We start from the raw sequence: 22,041 nt of genomic DNA, 5'->3' as shown, positions 1-22,041 counted from the left end.
TGTATCTCCCCCTGTGGCCACACCTGACTGACCGTCATATAAAAGAACACAGAACCTGGCACAAGATACTCCAGAATTAACTTGTATTTTCCTTGCTTCAGCCCTGGAAGGAAAGGCTGCACTTCTCCAAAGAGTCTTGGTTCCTTTTACTGGAAAATGGTGTTTAGAAACCAATCTCTGGGCGCTACTTATAATGGTATTCACGCTATGGCCGTACTTGTCCTCATCCGACCAAGCCCCTGGGTTGGAGGCAATGTGGCGTAGTGGTTAAGAGGCTGGACTCTGGATCCAGACTGCCTGAATTCAAATCCTGGCTGCCACGGGCAGTTGTGAGGACTTGGGAGAGTCACTTATACTCTCACAATTTGATCACCTGTGTGATGAGGTATAGCGGCACCCACCTCAAAAGGTTGTGGTGAGAAGTTAGTGAGAGGTACGTGTAAAGTTTTTAGATTCATGCCTGGCACATAGTAATTGCTCAGTAAGTATTTGTTAAATGAATGATCCTCTTCTTGATCAGAAGCTCTGATGGAAGAATGAAAATGAGGGGGAAATCCTGGTCTACATCCTTTTCGGAACATAAAACGTGAGTTTGCCAGAGATCTCCATCCTCTTGTGGGAATATTTTTCTTTAAGAATTCCCTACGATAATTTTCAGATTGTCTTTAATATGTTGTGAGAAGCTAGAAGACATCCCTGTGAAATGTCACATATGTGATTCTAGGAGAAAATGCTTTCCACTCGTTTATGTTCATCTTCTTTCTTCATTGAAAAAAAGTCAGAAAGGCACTCACACAAGCCTAGTGCCAAATCTAGGCGTGACTTTGTGTCTGGGTCTCTGATTCCTAAAAACGCCAAGTCATCACAGAAGACACCCAGTCCATCGAGAAGGCGGTCAGGAAGCTGGAGGAGGAGGTCGAGAAGGACAAGGCCCTGCAAGCATTCTCCCCTGGTGTTCTCATGATGGGGAGCGGGAACCGCCAGAACCTGCATCTGCGAAAGAAGACACAAGGCAAAGCAGGGGTTCAGCATCCCCAGCTTGCTTAGAGATGTCTTCTCCCCAACCGGCATCTCCAGCCCAGAACCCTGGTTAATTACTCGTGGGGACAGCTCTCCTGAAAGATCTGACCGAAGATGCTTATTTGGTTCCTATTGAGCAAGGAATAAGCACGTTAGAAATATCCCAGATAATTTTTATGTTTCAAATTGGTATTTTGGGCCCTTTGTAATTCTTCCTCAAGTTTCTTCCTCACCTTCTAAGTCTGAAAAAGTGATTGCCAAATCACGTAAAGGCATTCTTGAAGAATCATGACTCCTTAGAGTCTTTTAGTCATTTGAAACAGGCCAGGCTAACAGTTTAACTTGAAAACGAAGCGGATTTCCCATCAGGGTTCCCATAGTATGCGGCTGTGTTTTTGTAACCTAACACAATGAAGGGAGTTGCCACTAGGTGATTCAGCCAGTTAGAATCTCAACTCCCCTTCTGGGGAGGAAATGTGAGGCGTGGTGTTTGCATTTGGTGCTGGTGCAATGCTTACTTGGACTGCAGTACTCCCACATCAATGCCGGGCAGACGCTGCGAACAGGGAGGTGGGAAGTGAGGTCAACCCTCCGCCTTGGCCAGAAACAAGCCCAGTGGCCAACCCAAATCTGTCCTGTTTCCTTAGTGTCTGTCTGTCTGTCTCTCTCACACACACCCCGCAAGTCTCGACTTGGCTCCGCTGCTGTCATGCCCTTCTTGGTTCAGTTCCCTAGGGTTAAATCAACAGCAGGTGAGTTTTCAGCTGGTTTAGCATCAGTGGGGAATTGCTCCTTGGAGTTTGACTGACAGCCACAGAATCAGTTTGACTGCGAGTGGTGAGGCCTGGAGGTCAGGGCAGTGGGTTAACTCACCACCTTGGAATGACGGCTCGGAGAAGGCTCACATGGCCTCTTGTTTATGCTTCAGTCTGAGTCTCTGAGAGCACGGAAGTCATGGAAACGCCGAAGCAAATGGACAGCAGGAAGATTTTTCATTCACAATTCAACCACGAGGAAAGCTCCTCTGTCAGGGATCCCTGGGAAGTGGTGTCCAAAAATCAGGTCTGAGGCCACCACCCTCGCTTCTCATCCCCGTTCGAGGGTCAAAGGCCAGCTGGGGAAGTCCTTTTACATATTAGACCAGAGCAAAGGAAATGAACACAGGCTTTGTTACTTCTCTCCTATACTGAACCTACGAAAAAATAAGTTACTCTTGGGGCCGGCCCCGTGGCCAGCGGTTAAGTTCACATGCTCCACTTCAGCAGCCCAGGGGTTTCGCCCGTTCGGATCCTGGGTGTGGACACGGCACTGCTCATCAGGCCATGCTGAGGCGGCATCCCACATGCCACAACTAGAAGGACCTATGGCTGGAATATACAAGTACGCACTGGGGGGCTTTGGGGAGAAGAAGAAAAAAATGGCAACAGATGTTAGCTCAAGTGCCAATCTTAAAAAAAAAAGTACTTTTTTTTAACTTTTAATTGTGCACATACCTTGATTGTTGGCAGTTCTCTTTTGCTACAATAAAATCAAACTTATTGAATACTGGCCAGAACCTTAGTGTTGTGCTTTGGTACCGAGTTCTGACTCACATTGGTGGAATGTCTTCTTATTTGAAAAACACCAGGTTAACCTTCAAATCGTTTATGTAAAGAAAGTAGAATCCAAATGATTAATGTGTTGAAGTTATGTTACTCAGAAGTGCCAAAGAAAAAGTCCTTGAATCTGGTGCACGTTTTTCATTGAAGAGGATGGAGTGAGTGATGTAAATAAGCCAGATGTTGCACGGAAGTGCCTGGCTGTCTGAGGCTGGGATGCCTGAGAAGGTGGAGTCCGGAGCATGTCACTGCCCAGGCTGGTGGCTTCTGCCTGCATGCTTAACCCATAAGAGGCTTATTTCCTCACCTGGAAGTAGCCCACACAGGAGGATGCACAATCGAGTTACAACACGCAGGGACTGGCACGTGTCTACTCTGCACACTTTTTAATTGTCCCTCCCTTCTTCCCCTAACTGGACAGAAACTGGATAACGCTTTCTGTCCTCCTCCCCAAAGGCTGCTGGGATCTGGGGAAGTGAAAGGGAACCGCCTGACGGGGTTTAAAATACACAAACAGATGCATTTATCAGTTTTAATTTTTTAGGGCTTGTTTTTGTTCCAATTTAATCTGTGGCTTTTCTTTTAACTGAAATGAACCCCTCCAGACCTCAGTGGCCCCCATTTGTAAAACTACAAAGTTGGGCCGCCTGCACCAGTGGATTTCGACTCTGGCTGAGCATTAGAATCAGTTGGGAAGCTTTCTTAAAAGGCAGATCCCTGGCCCCACCTTCATAGTGTCCCTGTTTCCCTTGGGCTGAATCAGTGGGTTGGTTTTAGAAACCCACAGGCCATTCTCCGCTGAGACTCAGATGGTCTTTGAAACCCTCCACCGTCCCACATGCCAGGCTTTATTACAAAACCCAAGGAAATGAGACTCAAACCAGAAAACAAGAATGCTACTCCCTTATAGTATTTGTGCAGTGTCGTCTCAGGCACGCTCTGGATACCCTCAGCTCGCCCCTCCCTCAGGGCACTGGCCAGCCCTTCTGAGCAGCCAGCCCCCGAGAAGGAGAGCCAAACCCACATCTTGAGCTTGGGACGATAGAGCAGGTGTCCCAGGAGGTGCCTTGTCTGAAAATGGCAATGAGGCCTGGGAAGTTCCCTGGCTTGATGAGGGGGTAAGATGACCCTGCGAGATGTTGACCTAAAAGTACCAGCTGAGGATGGGGAAATCGAGGAGCGAGAGGCTGAGGGGGAAGATGAACTCTGGTTTAATCTTGGGCCAAGAAGCTTATTTTTAACCAGAGAACTGACGGGGTTACAATCTAAAGCGGGGGAAGAGCCAGGATACTGTGGGTAAGATGGCAGAGCACTGCCTCTTCCCTCTGCCTCCCGGTGCGGGGCAGTCTGCCCTGATGGCAGCTCTGCATAAAGGATAGATCTTGGCTTCTCAGCCTGGTCCTGTGCTTGCCTTTTCCTGAGAATGACGGCTGCTCCATTGACACATCGCAGTGGTGATTTCTGAGGCCCCACGTGCGTGGGCACAGGGCCCAGTCTTGCCCAAGGCAACGCACTTCCCTCAGAATCTGGGGGGTCTTTTGAACAGAGAAAAATGTAAACTTGGGAACTGTCAGTAGCCATATTCTTTTGCACGGACTGTGAAAGAGAGAAAACGAGCCTCCATTAAGAGTGAAGTTGTGGATGGAAGAGTCAAAGATGCAAGTTGGAGAATGAGGAGAACATTCTGGATTTCCTGCGGAGCTCAGTTCCCTTTGTCCATGAGTCTGATCGTCCTGCCTGCACCCCTGCCTTTGGAGTCCATAATTCATGGGACTGGTTTCCATTACTTAAGATCAAAAAAACTCTGAGTATAGTTACTATGTATGAATCATTACATTTTTCTTGTCCAAATGAGTGAGAAACTAGTGCTTTCCCAACAAGGAAGGTAAAATATACATGGAAGAAAGCAACCAGGAGGCAGGAGACCTGAGTTCAAATCTTCCTCTTAGAATCCCACAACCACACAAAATCAGAGCCTATCGACATTAGTTCTTAAAGGTAGCTCATTTTCACTGCTCACTAGCTAGGTGGTATTGGGAAGAGTTTTCAACTCTCGTGAGTTTAACTGTGAAACGGCCATAAAGATTCCGTGAAGGGGTGGGAGCTGAACCATTCATTCTGCTGAGTCTTCTTCCGACATTAAAACCTAAGCTCATAGGGCACTTGATATTATCGAAAGGAATTTCCCCTGGAATTGTTCTTGAAGCCACCTCTGCACATCAAATGGCTGGGAGAGCTGACCAAGAGAGCACACACCAGCTGCTCAGGTGAGTGATAGGTAAAATGGAAAATTTTCAAATTTAAATATCACAAATGCCAATTTTGTCTAACTTTTCCTAAGACACTTTGGCTTTGCTTATAAGCAAATAACTGGGGCCAGCCTGGTGGCTCAGCGGTTAAGTTCACACATTCCACTTCAGTGGCCCAGGGTTCACTGGTGCGGACCTACCCACTGCTTGTCAAGCCATGCTGTGGCAGGTGTCCCTCATATAAAGTAGAGGAAGATGAACACGGATATTAGCTCAGGGCCAGTCTTCCTCAAAAAAAAAAAAAAAAAAGAAAAAAGCAAATAACCTTAGAACTGAACATACTCAACTCCCCCATTTGTCTAAATAAAATTTAGCAAATAATTATTGAGAGCCAACTAAATGCCCGACTCTAGACTAGCTGTTGTGCTCTCAAAGAAGAAAAGAAAATCTGCTCTGGGACCTCAGCAGAGCTGGGGAGGCTGACGAGGACACACATCACCACATCGTGGTCTGATTAGGGCGGGATGGGGGTGTGTCAAAGACAAAATGGGAGTGAGGAGCAGGTCTGGGAGGCAGGCAGGGCTGTGATGGAAGGTCGTGGAAAAACTGATGAGTTCAGCCAAAGGAATGAAGCCGGTTGGGGTGGAGCAGGGCGGGAAGGAAGGAAAGGTGAGCCAAACAGTGGGACAGCATATCCAACACGTGGGGCTGACGTGTGGGGCGTCCAGTGCTCAGGGACATGCAGGTCTGTGGTGAAGTGAAAACCCTCCTTCCAAAGGTATTTGTGGATTGAGGCTGATTCCAGAGGGAATGAGGGAGACGAAAGTGTGCTGTTGGTATAACTGTGGGAACTCCTGTGTGTAAAAATTAGTCACAAAAGATAATAAAGAGGTCCTATGTATATCGGAGTGAAGGAATCCCAGAGAAGTAGACATGGTGAGTCATGAATGGGGTAAACACACCTCACCTGGAAGCATGGGCTGGAGAAAACAGTCAGCAGTGGTGAGTACCATTCATGGAGAGATTGCCAAATGCCGGTGCTTGTGCTGCACACAGTCTGACTCACTTAGCATGTCACAGCTCTGTGATGGAGGTTTTATTATGCTCCTGCCTCAGGAGGCCTCTCCCTCCCTCACCTGATCCCCTTCCTGCACTCACACCATCTAATGCACAATGGGTTTTGTTTACTTAGTATGTCTCTCTCCTGACAGAATGGACTCTCCTCAAGGGCAGGGATTTTTATTGTTTATTGCTGGATCCTCACACCTTGGAAAACACAGTAGGAGCTCAATAGATACTGGTGACGAGTGAGTGAGAGCAGCTGAGGTGCAGGATGACGAATAACCTGCCCAAACCAAACAGCCAGGCAGTGGCGGGACCAGGAGCAATGGTGTGAACAGCCGAGAGGGCTTTTCAGCGAGATGGTGGGCTCACAGCGAGGCACGATGGAATTGAGGGGAGGGGGACTAGAGCTCCAGCCTGGTAAGAATAGGCTGAAAAATTCCTTGATTCACATACGTATTCATTCAACTATTCAGCAAATGTTCAGTGAGCACCTACTGTGTACTAGGCCTTGTTCCAGGTGCCTGGGAACAACGTGGACAAGGCAGAAAGGATGCCGTGCTCAGAGAGAAGGGGAGCAGGGATAGACCATAGGAAAGGAAACAAGTAAATACACAGAACAAATTCGGGGATGATAAATTCTGGGATGATAACAGAACAGGGTGATGTGATGGCAGAGGGGGCACAGCATCACTTGATGGGCCCTGGGAGAAGGCTGCTTTTAGGGATGTATGAGCAGAATCCTGCCCCACGAAGCTCCAGGAGTAAATAAGGCTCAGAACCAGGAGGACGGGCGGCAGACATGGGAAGAGAGCAGGGCTGGGGGTTGGAGAGCAGAACGAAACCCAGAAAGAGTCTGTGAGATGGCAGCTCTGCATAGGTAACTGCAAGTTCTCGGCCATGAGAAAGGACAGGCCGTCTGTTGGGCAAATTCTGGCAGGACCAGAGTCAAGTGGTTAAAGGAATTGTCCAGAAAAGCACATCTAGTCTTAAACCAGGAGCCCAAGCCAGAAAACACCCTACTTTAGGTTACCAGCGGGGGGCTTGAAGCAGAGGGTGCCATGTGGAATGACAGGAGGGTGAGCAAGGGGGAGGGAGTCCATATTACAAGAGAATTTTGTCAGCTCAAGCCTGAAATTGCCCCACACCAAATGGCAATGTGTCCCCCCATTCGTGCAGGCCCGGAGCGTCTGGCCTGAGCTGGCGAGCCATTGGCGGTGAGCGTGCCCTCAGAGATCACCTAACACAAATGGTACTTACCTGGGCTGCGCACCGGGCTGGTGCTCCCCAGACCTGAGTGAATGCAAGACTCAGTTGGAGTGTTTATAAAAAATGCCGATGCCTGGGCCTCAGCCTCAGAAATCCCCCCTCATTTTGTCCAGGGCGGGGGCAGAACGCCGCATCTGTGCTGCAAGCTGGCTCCAGACAGGCTGCACCTTCAGAAATGAGGAAAAGGGCTTCGGGGGGGGTCCCTGGATGCCCAGAAACGGAGTGAACAATGTGTGTGTCTGCATAAATGTACATTTCTTTTTCAGGAGAGAGGGTTCCTATCATTGCAAAACTCTCAGAAACTTAAGAACCACTGAGCTAGTCCCGCTCCTTGTCTTTGAGCCCAGGAAACAGAGTCCCAGGGACGGAAGCGACTTGCCAGGTCCACGAAGCTAGAAGACCGCAGAGTCGGGCTGTCCCTCCAGTCTCTCTCTTTCCAGGCCCCTCGCTGTCTTCTCCCTGCCTTGCTGACTGCAGGGTTGAGGGAGAAGGAGGAAGGAGACTGAGCGCTCTGGGCAAAGGCCCCCATTTTGGCCCCAGATGGGACAGACCGTCAGAGGGGAGGGTTGGGATGATGACCCCTTGACAAAGGCTTGTCAATACAGCCCCGCAGGCCCTGATACTGTGCAGTCTCGTCTCCAGTAGGACTTGAAGCCAGGACAGAGGGCACACGCGCCCCGTTGTTGGATGCCTGGCTGTGACAGAGTGACGGGCAGGAGGAGACCTGCCTCCCTACACCTGAGCAGGTGGCCCGTTCCAGGCTGCCCTGCCTGCACTCAGTTCCCGTCCATCTCTTTCCTCAGGCCCTTCTGGATGGTGACTCAGCCGTTAGTATGCTCAGGCCACGCTGCCTCTGGGGTCCCCCTCCCTGTCTGGATCCCGCATCGCTAACCACAGCTGGCTGCTCTTATTCAGGACGTGTCCTGCCCTCTCGTTTGGGCCCGAGTCCTTCAGACTCTGGCCTCAGCCTGAGCTTCTGGATTCACCAGCCCTGCTTACCTTCCTCATCTGAACCAACAGCTCCCCATCTCGGCCTCTGTTCTGCACGAGCTCTTCTGTCCTGGTGACAGCACCCCTTCAGTCCTGGCCACCCTGTCCTCCTCCCACCCAGCCGACAGGTGCCACCTGCTATTCAGGGCTGTACTTATTTTGAGTCTGATCTCTCCTTCTGCCAGATAACCACATGAGAAAATTAGTCTAACATCCTTTCTCCACCTTTGCGGGGCGAGCCTGGCACAGCTCGACTCAGGATCTCACTGGGTGGACCACACGTCACCCTGTGCCCTGATCAGTGCCTTGGGACTCTCATGTCATTCCACGTCCTCTCAGTCTTGTTTCCCCCTCTGCTTGCCAGCTCCCTTTCTCTTCTCCTCCTTTCTTTTTCTTTTCCTTTCCTCGTCTTCTTTTTATCCTTCTCCCATGCTGGAGGCCTCCTGTGCCCCCCCCGCCCCCCCCCACCCCGTGGTGTTGCTTGCTGACAGCAATACTCAGGAAGGAAAAGGTGCCTGAACCCCTTGTGTTGACTAATGCCATGTGTTTTGGAGCCAGATGTCCAGGAAGGCTGGATCGTAGGCTCAGTCCCACAGAGCATGACCCAGGCAGAGGAAAGAAGGCTGCTCTGTCATTTTCCCAACAGCCTCCTCAAACCCGTGGGTGACGGCCGGACACCTTGCCTTTAAGAGACCAGGAAGTGAGCTCAGAGCTCAGGAGACTTGCCCCAGGTCTGGAATTAAATCAAGGCAGAGGTGGAAGCGAGCACAGAGCCCTCAGACTGGAAGCTGGCCAACAGCTGCACAGAGGGGGATCACAGCGTGCCGCCTCTCAGACCTCCACCCGGCCCGTCCCACTGAGGACACTTGGCAGTTACTGGAAAGTTGTACTAGACTTTCCTTTCTCCCGTGAAGGAGTTGCACAGTGCATTCCTTGTGGAGGATTCTCTCTGTTGCCTGTGACTGAAGCTGTTTCTGACGTCCTGCCCTTAGTTTCACTTGTCCCAACGATTTCATTTGAGGGCGGGACACTCTCTCACCTCCCCCAAGCCCAACTGCAGCCTGCGATCAGGACCAATGAAAGCAAAGGACCTCATCCTCCCGGTGACTAAGAACTCAGAGTATTTAAGAGGTTGCACGAATGGGCTGAAAATTGCTTTTGCTTTCTCCGCAGACGGGCACTCTCTCATCCGACCCGGGGCCTCGCTGAGCTGCAGTGCCGGGAAAGAGGTCTCCCAGACCCCTCGCCACCATGTGCTACGGCCAGTGCGCACGATGCATCGGGTGGTCCCTCCTGCTCTTCTCCATCCTCTCCATCGTCGCTAATATTCTGCTTTACTTTCCCAACGGGGAAACGAAGTATGCCTCGGAAAACCACCTCAGCCGCTTCGTGTGGTTGTTCTCCGGCATCGGGGGAGGGGGCTTGCTGGTAAGTTGTCCGGAATCATTACAGCCCTAAAAACCCTCTCCTGTTAATGAGATGTTTTCCTGGAAAGTTTCCTCTAATGCCTATTTCCAAGTCCAGTTATTTTTGTTCATTCTCCTTTTGAAAGCAGATTACACACAAGTTGAGACAGGTCTAGTGTATTAATTTTATTAGGTGTTGTTTTACAAAATCTTCTTTCAACTAAAAGTGAGCTACTTTTTTGCTAAACTCTTGCTTTACAGCTAGAAAGCAGAGATTAGCTTTCAAATCAGATTTGAGAGACTATCCAGTTTCTAGTACTGGGGCAGATAGTCATTGAACAGTTGCTCTGGGGAGCTGGGAGGGGTCGGCTGGTTCTCTGTCTAAATCAACAGAGTTTTGCATCCAGATTGTCTGCTGTTTATTCTGAAGCATCTGTGACAGAAAAAATAATGAATTGTGAGTGCATTGCTATTTAGAAAGAATTATATTTTTTCTCCCTTGTGTAACGCTGGGCTGTGGTGTCTGGGGAAAATCCTACAGTTAGCAGCACATCAGCGTCTGAAGCTAATAGTGGAATGTGTTGTTTTTCCAAGGTTTGCTTTTAATTGAAGTGACAGGAATTTGCTTGCCAACCTGGGAGCTGGAAGTATTAGCTTCAACCACAGCATAGAAAAAATGTGGACAAATTTAAGTTTGCTACTTTAGAATGCTGGGGTTGAGAAGTTTAAACAGAAGGTTTATGGAATTGCTAATGTCATACAAAACATTTTTCTTAGTGAAGTAAAGGATATTAAAACATTTAAATCTTAATACACTAATTATGGTATGGTAAACGTGCTTTGAATTTAAGCATTACTATCATGTTAACATAATCATTTATCCTTAGCATAACATTGCACTTATATAAGCTTCTTTGGATCTCAGACTCAAAGCATTTCATCCTTACTTTATTTAAAAGGCTTTGTTGTAAAGCTACAACCATCGTATCTTCAAAGAAGCAGTTCACACTTACTACACAGAGCTTTCATTGTTCCCATTTACAAAAAAGTTTTAGTTATTCTCTTAAAGATTTGTTGGTATCTTCTATGTTTTACTCGGGGAAGATATCAGATTTAAAGACAGGGTTTAATAATTCCAAAACAGAGTTTGCCTCTGGGACTATGCTACGAACTCTTGTGGAATAAACACAGTTGTAGGTAATTACTTTACGCCCCCCGCCCCCCAACACACCCTCATCCTGAAAAGTGCTTGCACACGTTGCATGAAAACACGCAGACAGTACACTTAGAAGCTTTTTTCTCCTCATAGTTTTACAATCTCGGAGCTACTTGGTCAATCTAACCCAAAGCCATTCAACACCATTAGAAAGAAACATATCTTACCAAAAGCTGCTTAGCCTGACTCTTACGGACCTGGGGAAAGGCAATGACTTTAATTTGTTTGCTTTCTACCAGATTTTCCTGCCAGCGTTTGTCTTCATGGGGCTGGAAGACGAGGACTGCTGTGGATGCTGTGGCCACGAAAAGTGTGGCAAGAGATGTGCGGTAGGTCCTCCCGCGCGGCTGGGGGAAACGGGTCCTAAGAGGCAGCCCTGACACCCGGTGGCTCACTTCCTGTGTTTCTCCTCTCCCAAGATGCTTTCTTCTATCCTGGCCGCTGTCATCGGACTTGCAGGATCTGGCTACTGTGTCATTGTGGCAGCCCTGGGCTTAGCAGAAGGACCACTGTGTCTTGATTCCTCCGGCCAGTGGAACTACACCTTTGCCAGCACTAATGGAGAGTAAGTGGTCGTTTCCTAGCAGGCCACACGTTCTTACCCACCACACGTGTATAATGGCAAACTCATCAAACTAAAAAGGCATCAACCATCCACTTGTCCATCCACCGAGCCAGGTTTATGGGCCCTGACACAGGCATGATTTAGGCAATGGTATCAGAGGACGGATGCCCAGTCCCTCACCTGGAGAAGCTCTTGGTGCTTTGTAATGGGTTCGCTGATTCAGTCCTCATGGTAACCCTGTGAGATGACTTCCACCATTGCTCCCATTTTATAGATGAGGAAATGGAGGGATAGAGAGATTTTTATAAGAAAATATTATATTTTAAAATATTATAGAGTCCTTATATAATATGAATGGAAACCAAATGAGTTTAACCAAAGTTCAGGGTAAGTCATACTACTCCCATACATGCCCACTCACATACAACACAATAACATGCACCACGCACCCTTTCTTTAAAGTGATCAGGCTATCTACAACAGGTCTTATTCACAACTTGAACATTGGGATAATTTAAGAGGCTCCATTGTTTTATATTGATATTTACTTCTCATCCATTATTGAGAAAAGAACAGAAGTAGCTGATAGAAACTGATGTACCTGATGATAAATGAATGACATTTTGAATGATTTAATAATGAGATTCATGACTGAAAATAATATGAGTAATGAATTTGAATTGTCCTATATTTTCAAGAATGTTTGTCCCTCATGAATTGTGTAACATGTAGTGAGGTCATAAGATCATGAATATGGAATTAGGAGAAGCTGGGTTCCATCTCAGCTCTGCTTACTCTCTGAGTAACCAGGAAAAAGTGAACTGAGCTCTGTGAATCTCAGTTCTGTCACCTGTAAAAGAAAACCAATGGCAGTTGCCAGGAGGATCAATGAGATGCTCTATGGAGACATTTGTCGCAGGAGCTGACGCCCTGTGAGCACTGCCACTGGGAGGGGTTGATATTATCTCCTAGCTTACAGTGAATACAGCCCAGTGGCAGCCTCTGAAGGAAAATTAGCACTTGCAGGAGTTTGGAATTTGGGTGTTCAAAATTGTTAGGGATCGTGATTCATCTTTGTTCAGAACATACTGAATGTACTATGCAGACTGGCTATTCGCGTATGCACAAGCATACCAACTCCTGCAGAAGCCTACCTCTGTAAAACGTCGTGATTCATGCAGCTGGAATGCAGGGAGAGGCGGGAATATCACTACTTATTTTTCATAGCTGTTTGATTTGTATGCCCCTCCCATGATCCACCTCAGCTTCCAAAGAAAGCTTCCACCTCTACGTCATTCCTCATTTCAACTTGTCCAGGGGTTTCAACATGGGGAATAACTAATGGTCACAAGCCAGTGATTAGTGGCTCGATAGGCAAGTGGAGACAAAGAATTTTCTTACACTGTGTCCTGAAATTATGGACTTTTGTTCCACTGACATGCAGAAAGACGGGGCCAGAAGGACAGAATTTTTTGTGATCAACACATTGAATTTCTGATTGGCTCAATGAACTGTTCCAAAATTAGGTCTCTACTTCCCAGCCCCTTTGTTCTGTTGTGGTAGGAAGAACTGATAAGGAAAGAACTGCACTAGATCTCTTTGTGGCATGCTCAATCCTTGATTTTCCCGCATAATCAAATCCTATTTCATTAAGGATTCAAATACTCTATGATGTAGCAAAGGCTGAAATTCTAGGACAGTGATTAGAGAGAGAATTTTTCAGACTGTGAGAATATCTAGGTGTTCAGAAAATCTCCTAAGACATATATATATATGTATGTGTGTGTATATATATATATATGTTCAGATAGGACCTCAGCATGGCTTGCTAACATTTCGCAAAGTGGCTTCAGATTGTTATTTACCATTCAGTTACTTTTAAAATGTCTTGAGCACCTGCTGCATGTCGGATTCTGGTCTAGAGGCTGGATATGCAGCTATGAAGTGGTCCAGGTCCCACCTTCCTAGAGCTCAGACTTGTGGACTAGATACACACCCAGTGTCCTCCCTGGCCTGGGCTGGGTGTCCCGCCTCTGTGGCCCCTTCACACTTCATTTACCCGCTTAGTGAGCTTGTTGCCTTGAGATTGCCGACTGTCTCTCCCTTAAGCTGTGCTTTCCAGGACAGAGCCCATGAAGGGCTCACTATTCTATCCCCAGTCCCAGTTCCATGTCTAACTCACTCTGAGTGCTCAATAATCTTTGCTGAATTTTAAGTTTATCGTTGCAACAAGATCTGGGCTAAACTCCTTGTTTTGTGGAATGACTTGGGTTGGAAGAATTTGATATAGGCCATTGAATTAATTCATGTCTTTTTTTCTGAATGAAAAAACACCACACTTTAAAAAAGCAGCTGGTGGGACATCCCCTTAGGTGTGGTCATGTATCAGAACTTCCTCTTTTTATCCACAGATACCTTCTGAATAGGTCCACATGGTCCCAGTGCACCGAACCCAAGCACGTTGTGGAATGGAATGTCACGCTGTTCTCTATCCTCTTGGCCTTTGGTGGACTTGAATTCATCTTGTGTGTTGTTCAAGTAATAAATGGGATAATTGGAGGCATATGTGGCTTTTGCAACAGTCGCCAACAGGTAAGAGCCTGTGTGAAAATGTCGTCACCTGGCCCTAGTGTGTTCAGTTACGATAATGTGCTGTTGTTTTCATCATGGAGAAAAGAGGCAGAATCAAACACTGCCCCATCTCCCAGCAGTTATTTCTACTTTGTTTTTGTGGCAAAGCGTTTACAGCATTCAGTTTTGCTCTTAACAGGAAGCTTCCTTGAGGGTCGCAGTGGCTGGGTTGTCTCGGTGGTTGTTCTTGGCTCTATGTACTTAGGAAAACGCCCCTTCAGGGTTGAATCCACTGCCCCTTTCACTACCCCTGCTTTCACTGCAGAGACACAAAAGAAATGTCCCCTCTTTGCTTCTCTCATGTTCCTGACTGGTATACACAAATAACAGCTAACATTCATTGCACTGGGCACTGCGCTCAACGCGCGTTTCAGATGAGGCCATGCCTCAGAGATTAAGCGATGTGTCGTCTCCTCGTCAGGCGGTAACAGGCTTCAGCCCTGGCCCATTTCTTGCCTCGACTCCTGCTCCTAACCTTTAGGCAACGCTTGCTGTTCTGCTGGGTTTCTACAGTTCCTTCCTAATAAGGAGTCACAAAGGTGCCCAAAAAGCTAAGAATTAAGAATCACTAGTAGCCTTTGAATAGCAGCTCACGAAAAGCCTTTCGCTGCGAAAGAAAACCAGGAAGCCCTCATTTCCTGGGGATATGATTTCAGAGAGAAATATGCATTTGTTAGTGGCAGGGAAAGTTTCTGTTTCTATATCCTCTGAAAAAACCTATATTATTGAATTGATGGAAGTCCAGCTTTGGTCCAATTTTGAGGGGTTTGTTTTTACATCTTATTCTGTAAAACAGGATTAGGTAAGCAGAAACTTACTGGATTATATTTTCCTAACCATTTACTCCTCTGGTTCAAGGTCTTTTAACTTTTTTTTAAAATAAGACAAAACTTAATGAAAACTAAAAGCCCATTGCTACTGTGAAAAACTTTGCTGTAAATACATGGGAACTTTCTACAATTTTTGAGGGGAAGTTAAATTAAAAATCTAGTTTCCCTTATCAGGCAAGTACAGCAAGATTAAGAATTTCCTTGGGAAACTGCCAAATTTCCAAGAAAAGAATAGAGTGGGAAACCTTCAATATGGATTTGTTTCCAGGCAATCTATTTGGGGAGAGGCAGAGAAGAATCCTCTCGGGATTGCTATAATGTAACCCATCTTTTAGCCTTGAATTTCATACAAGGCAGAGTTTAAATGAGGTGAGAGCCCCCTGGACTCCAGTGCTCGTGCATCTTGGGGACAGAAATGATATGTTCATGACCAAAATTGCTGTAGTGGTTTGCAGAGTGACGCTCCCCTGGGTGGGGGGAGCAAATTGTCCCACTGGGTTTCCCCTCTGAGCCACAGCAGGGATGGCTTCTCTCCAGACACCACAGTGCAGAGCTGTTAACCTTTGTGTACGAGACAAAAGACCCTTTCAAAGGGTAAGGTTTTTAGTAGGGATGAGTCAAGGCTGTAACTCGGTAGAATTTAATCGGAAAGATTACCCACATTGCACCCGCTCCTGTGTGAAACTCCCAGGCATTGTCTCTTAAATCCCTTAGATTAAAACCCCACCTAAACGCATTCAAAGCCAACCAAACTGCAGTTTCCATGGCCCCTTTCTGCAGCTTTTACTTGGGACGGACAACAGATCTGGGTTGTTTAGGAAACATTTCATGAGCATTGTCCAAGCTCTCAGTGTTGTTGGCTGAAGCTCTCCTGAAGATGAGATCAGTCTACTCTATGTTTGCTTAAAACAGGAATTTAAAGGACCGAAATGTCACCGCTGTTTGTTTAGCCTGACCGTAGCCTAACACGTATTTCATTTTCTTTACAGCAATATGACTGCTAAAAGAACCATCCCAAGACGGGACCACCATCTTCCTCTATTTCACTGTAATTTATATATTTTTTCTTGTATTAATTTGTAAAACTTTGTACTAGTGTATCATACTCTGCATATTCTACTTTTATAAATGTGTATAAAGTCTAGCAGCTTCACATGAGGTCAGTGTTGGAACTTAGCGAATAAACATTTTTTTTAGGGATGAGAAAATAAACCACGCTCTGGAGGTAATTTACAGACTGAATGACGGTTCTCAGCGTATCTGAGATGAGCTGTGACCTGAAGTAACACTTTCGAGAAACATTACAAGGACAAATGTCGCATTCCAATTACTATTGTATATATATGTGCACGTGTTTGTTAAATAAAAGAAAGATTTCTAGTTGCTTTTTTTAAAACCATGAAGGAGAAAAATCTGACAACCTGAAAAGATGTGTTTCTTCACTGTTTATATGGTGTTTCCCATCTGTATGCCTGTGCATGGCTACAAGAGGCCTTTTGGAACTGCCTGGTGTTCTGTAAGAGACAGACACTTGCCTCAAGTGGGAGGGCTGACTGAGAATGCTCCAAGACAAAAGAAGGAGTCAAAACACGCAGTGCTGCTCTTTGGTGCGAGTACTAGCAGGTCCTAAATCTTTTTTCCTTCAAAGACAAGCACTAAGGACCATGTATTTAAAAAGAGAAAGGCCTGGATAATTGGACAAGAAGAAAGATGGGAAACGGAATAAAGCAGTTGATCAGTATCATCGGGAAATGGGGGAGGGGGAGGGGGGCAGGAGCACCACAAGGAAACACCCCCAAAACTTGCTTGTTTAAATAGAACAAAATAAAGTATTCACTACCATTTCTTCCTTGTTTTGTTTCGTTGTCCTTTGTTTGAAGTTCCGCCTCTTTTCTCCCTGTTTTTCGTCCAGCCTGCAGGGTGTGCAGCCCACGTGGCTAGGGGCTTTGTGTCTTCTGGTTTCTTTATTCCCCGTTCTCCCCCCCATCCTCTCCCTTCTCTTCAACCTCCCTCTGCCACCCAGCATCGCTGGTGCCTTGCCATCCCTTGGGGTCATCACCCTAGTTAGGTAACTCTCCTTTCTGCTGGGTGCTCCAGACGCCAGGCTCCTGGGGAGGGTAACAAACATTTTCTCCCTTGATATTTTATATCTGTTTTACAGAGTTAGGCTGTTTCAAGTGACAGGGTCCCCTGGCCTGCTGGAAAATGTCTACAGAAATGGTCTGCTTTTGGTGTTTATTAGCCTCCGCAACAGACAAGCAAGTTAATAAAGAAGCTCCCTGGCTGTCAGCTGGCCGAGCTCCTCCCATGTGCAAGGCGCCTGACAGGGGTTTCCCGATGGAAGGCTTGAGACCGTTTTTGTGTCTCTGTCCCTCTGGTAGTCTGGCGAAGCCGACAGACTCCTTTGAAGAATACTGTTTAAAAAAATGCGTAAAATGAGTATAGCGTAAATCAATATTTTGGAATATTTTATCAAAATACTTTTTTTTTTTTAAAGATTTTATTTTTTCCTTTTTCTCCCCAAAGCCCCCCGGTACATAGTTGTGTATTCTTCGTTGTGGGTTCCTCTAGTTGTGGCATGTGGGACGCTGCCTCAGCGTGGTCTGACGAGCAGTGCCATGTCCGCGCCCAGGATTCGAACCGACGAAACACTGGGCCGCCTGCAGCGGAGCGCGTGAACTTAACCACTCGGCCACGGGGCCAGCCCCTTATCAAAATACTTTTGAAAATTATGACATAGTTGTTTTGATAGCCCACTCCATCACACCCACATCTGCAGACAGGAGGCAGCCGCCCCGTGGGATCTCACACGGGTTTAACTCGTGGGTCTAGAACACTGTGCCTCTGAAGTATGACTCCAACTGAAATGATATTTTGAGATACCTGCAACAATTTTAGTGTGGCGTGAAAAGATACATAATTTTGTATAGTCGATGGGAGTATGATCAACACTGCTGATACTACTGTGACTTGTATGCAGGCGTAAGAAAGAAAATGCTAAATTTTCGCTACAGATTAATATAAACAATGACATTTTTTGTTTCTCATCCAAGTTTAACACCTACCCAGGGCCTCTTGGAAGTTCTTGGATGTCAGGTTAAGAACCCCTGCATCGAAGAGAGGTGTAATGCTCAGTCACTAGCAGCTTTTTTTCCCCTAAATCTATCCGCAAAGGAAATGGCAATAATCATTCCTAGCCATGGCGGTGATCACAGCAGCCCTGTATTGAATTCCTTCAATGTGTCAGTTACTGTACCGAGCTCTTACTCACGTGATGTCACTGAAATCTCACAACAGCCCTATACGGTGCTGCTTGTCTCCATTTTATAGAGTCAAAGCTCAGAGAGGTTAAGCCATCTGCCCAAGAACACATCTTCAGCAAGTGAAAAACCTATGATTCGAATCCAGCCAGCCTCACACGGAAAACCATGCTTCTCCCACTTCTCTCCTGGGCCCTCCCCTCCTCCTCTGCCATCCCTGCCCAGGCGCTGGGGCCTCGTCTCCTCCAACCCTGACTCAGCCTCTCCACCCGCTAACGGGGGCTTGGACAGACCCCTGTGACCCTCAGTCCTCCCCAACCCGGAGCCCAAATTTGAGTGACTCACAGTTTCCCCTAATTTGGAAATTCTTTAATAGCAGACATTGCCATTGCACCGAGAAAATAGCTGACACAAGTTACCTTCTGCCCTAGTTCGTTTCTATTTATAGCTCACCTCTAGGTCTGTAATAGTCTAAACCCCTCAATTTGGCTGGAAATTCCCTCAGGGATTGTGCCAAATGAAACAGCTCATTATCTCCTGGCAACGTAAAAACAATAAAAATTACTGTCGAATCTGAATCACCAGCGTGGCCTCAAGGCTAGATAGCTCCCTCTGAGTATCGATTGACTGATTGACCGCAGTCACCGAATTTACAGATAACCGTCTGCATAAAGGAAAGCTCTTGAACTGAAATCTCAAACAGCTCATGGAATGCTACCTTCACTCCAGTTTGTTGTACGTGCCTGAGATCTCTCTGATTACGTTTCCTCTGACACTCACCCATAGTGGCAACAGATGTGGGATTTGGTGCTGTTTTCAGAAAAGCAACAACCTGTAAAGTCTACAGATCCTTTTAACCCAATATTTTTACTTTTAGAAATTTATTTTAAGAGAATCATCAAAGATGTTCAGTTTCCAGGGATAATTTTGGGAGTATTGTTTACACCAAGAAAAATGGCAAGAGCTTAGACGCCTGGCAACAAGGAACTGGTTTGATAAAAAGTTGTCAGCACAGTAAAATATTATGCATATTTGTATTTATAACATATATACACACTAAAAAGTAATTTGGATCAGATTCTGGGTGATTTTTGCCTTGATTCATTTCACTTATCTATGTTTATTAAACTTTCTATAATAAACAAGTATTACTTTTGGAAAGAAAACAAAAGTCGGAAAAGAGAGATCCAGTTCTAAAATCATTCAGGGAGCGGCCCATAGTCTTTAAAGGAAACTCCCAAGTGTGTGAGAAAACCATTGTTCTTGAGGGCAGCAGAGGAGTCGCTGTGAGTAAACACAGGAGAATAATGGTGCCAGTGATTAGGCGGAGGGACCAGCCAGGTGAGGCAGGCGGTACCCACAGGCTAAAGATGCTATGGGGAGGCCATAATTCCCACTCGGTGTTTGGGAAATACAAGCACGTGGCGTCTACTTAGTTTTGCTACTAGATAAGATTTTTGTAAATGTCAACTGTGTACTTGTTTTTCCATCTTAAAAATGGAAGTAATGAAATACCTGTACTCTGAGCATTGGCCTTTTGTCAGGGCTTCCTTTAGCCGAGCCTGAACGCACCTCATTTTACTTTTCGGAGGCGAGAGGAGAGCTCACGACGGCATGGATCTGCAGGATGGGCCCAGCCTGGCGTGTGGAAGTGACCCGACGTGCAACAGGCAGAGAAACTGAGTCACCCAGCTCAGGCGAGTACAAGTGCTTCCTCCCTGCCTTTGAACATGAAATATTTTTGTGTATGCTCGTCTCTGTGAGTTTAAATATTTATTTTAATTACTGCAGTTAAAGAAGCCTGCAAGGCCTTTCTGGAGCTGGATTTCATGTTGATTCCTGGAATCGATCAGTCGATCAATCAATCCCCCTCTCTCTCGTGCACACACACACCCCACACACCGCACACCATGTATACACACATTTTCCTACCATACAGCCATTAAAAAGAACAGACTACTGCTACATGAGACACATCGAGGAATGTCACAAATAATGAGAATAGAAACCATCTACACTTTCCCCTCCCCCAATTTTGGTGACACAATTCTGGATGCAATCTCAACTAATGTAGCTAAATCCTTAGAGAAATGGGGCCAGCCTGGTGGGGTTGTGGTTTATTTTGTGCGCTCTGCTTTGGCAACTGGGGGTTTGCAGGTTCAGATCCCAGGTGTGAATCTATGCACCTCTCACCAAGCCGTGGTATGGCGGCATCCCATATACAAAATAGAGGGAAGATTGGCATGAATGTTAGCTCAGGACCAATCTTCCTTACCAAAAAACACCCTGAAAAAAACCCCAGGGAAATGAATGGTGAGTCTTCTTATGCAACATTTCATACACTAGGTTTTTGCAGGAGCAACACTATGTCACCCAAGAGGGTCTGTTTCAAGAGGTCCATATTCCCAGGTTGCATTCTGCAATCGGGAGACTCTGAAGTCTTCCACTTGCTGATTCTCACCACGCCCTTCTCTGTTACACGTGTACCACCGCCACCGATTCACGTGCAGGGCTAAGGGCCAACTGCAAAGGCCGCTCGCGTCTCAGACGTAGACGATGTCTAGAAGGGTTGGAAAACAATACCAAGGTACCTAGGTTGAGGTCTCTCTGAAGACCTCACTCCATGTGGTTTAACGCAACCTCTTTACTAAAGCAGTGGTTCTGAAACCACAGTCGGCTCTCCCAGCAATCTCAGACACCTATTAAATTTTTAACATTAAAAAAAACTTTGTTTAACATTTTTTTTAAATCACTTTTTTACATACAGTAAAATGCACACAAAAATATACAACTCAATGAATTTTTACACATGTTCGTACCCATGTAACCACCATCTAGATCAAGATATAGAACATTTCTATGGAGCTGACCCAGTGGTGTAGTGGTTAAGTTCCACACACTCCACTTTGGTGGCCCGGGGTTCATGAGTTATGATGCCGGGCTCTGACCTGCACCACATCTTCATGATGCGGTGGCAACCTACATATAAAATACAAGAAGACTGACCAGGTGTTAGTTAGCTCAGGGCAAACTTCTTCAAGCAAAAAGAGGAAGATTGGCAACAGACGTTAGCTCAGGGTGAAACTTCCTCAACAGAAAAAGCAAAAAAAAAGATAAAGCCCCTTTCCAGCACCAGAAAACTCTCATGTCCTCTTCCAGGCAGTATGCACCCGACACCACTATGCACGCTGGCACGACCACGGCTCTGATTTCTGTCACTGTAGTTTAGTTTTGCCTGCTCTTGAACTTAATATAAATTGATTCCTAAAGCCTGTTCTCTTTTGTGACTGTTTTTTCTCACTAAACATTCTGTGGTTGAATCCTGGCTCCTGAATTATCACCAGAACACTCTGTTCATAAGACAGAGCTGCCATCAGGAAGAACCTCACCTTGAAAGACCTTTGGTAGCGTCTTGGAGGGAGAAGGGAAAAGTTGACTTTGAGATCTTGATACTGGTTTAAGGTGAGTTTTTTGATGTGAAGGCTTGAATAGGCTTGGTAAGGGGTATGATATCATCGGGATTGGTAGGAACAGCAAGGCAAGGATTTTGAGGGGAGAGGTTCAGAGACTCAAGATGGAGACTCTCGATGTTGTCTGCTAAAGATAGGTCTTTCAGGAAGTTCCTATAATGAACAATAAAGTTATTTGCCTAGGCAGGAGCATCCTGGAATAGTAAAGCTATGCTAATGAAGACTATATAATAATAAAATCGTGCCAACATAGACAGTGAGCTGTGGAGCCTGATGGTCTAGTGGTCAAGATCCCACAGCACCGTGGCCTGAGCTCATGTCCCACTCAGGGAACCACACCACCCATCTGTCAGTTGTCACACTGTGGCAGCTGTGTGTTGCTGTGATGCTGGAATCTATGCCACCGGCATTTCAAATGCTGGCAGGGTCACCCCTGGTGGACAGGTTTCCGTGGAGCTTCCGGATTAATGCAGAC

The 22,041-nt window shown here is 46.3% G+C and overlaps 1 protein-coding gene across 1 annotated transcript; it reads left to right on the top strand.

Moving 5' to 3' along the window:
- Positions 1 to 8,875: 8,875 nt before the first annotated feature.
- On the top strand, positions 8,876 to 16,681 carry TM4SF1 (transmembrane 4 L six family member 1). The gene is made up of 5 exons (XM_008526553.2): positions 8,876 to 9,616; positions 11,050 to 11,139; positions 11,230 to 11,375; positions 13,787 to 13,967; positions 15,826 to 16,681. Exons 1-5 carry the CDS (start codon positions 9,440 to 9,442, stop codon positions 15,838 to 15,840), a joined length of 609 nt encoding a protein of 202 aa, XP_008524775.1. The 5' UTR covers positions 8,876 to 9,439; the 3' UTR covers positions 15,841 to 16,681.
- Positions 16,682 to 22,041: the final 5,360 nt, after the last annotated feature.

Source organism: Equus przewalskii, chromosome 15 (genome assembly GCF_037783145.1).
Source record: "Equus przewalskii isolate Varuska chromosome 15, EquPr2, whole genome shotgun sequence".
Classification (NCBI taxonomy): domain Eukaryota; kingdom Metazoa; phylum Chordata; class Mammalia; order Perissodactyla; family Equidae; genus Equus; species Equus przewalskii.
The sequence above is the reverse complement of the archived record's forward strand: the minus strand, read 5'-3'. Positions and strand labels throughout refer to the sequence as shown.

Bases quoted from the DNA above. Each gene is read 5' to 3' on its own strand.
- TM4SF1 (XM_008526553.2), top strand. From the start codon at position 9,440: ATGTGCTACGGCCAGTGCGCACGATGCATCGGGTGGTCCCTCCTGCTC. The intron at 9,617-11,049 runs GTAAGTTGTCCG...GCTTTCTACCAG, and splicing joins TCGGGGGAGGGGGCTTGCTG to ATTTTCCTGCCAGCGTTTGT. The intron at 11,140-11,229 runs GTAGGTCCTCCC...TCCTCTCCCAAG, and splicing joins AGTGTGGCAAGAGATGTGCG to ATGCTTTCTTCTATCCTGGC.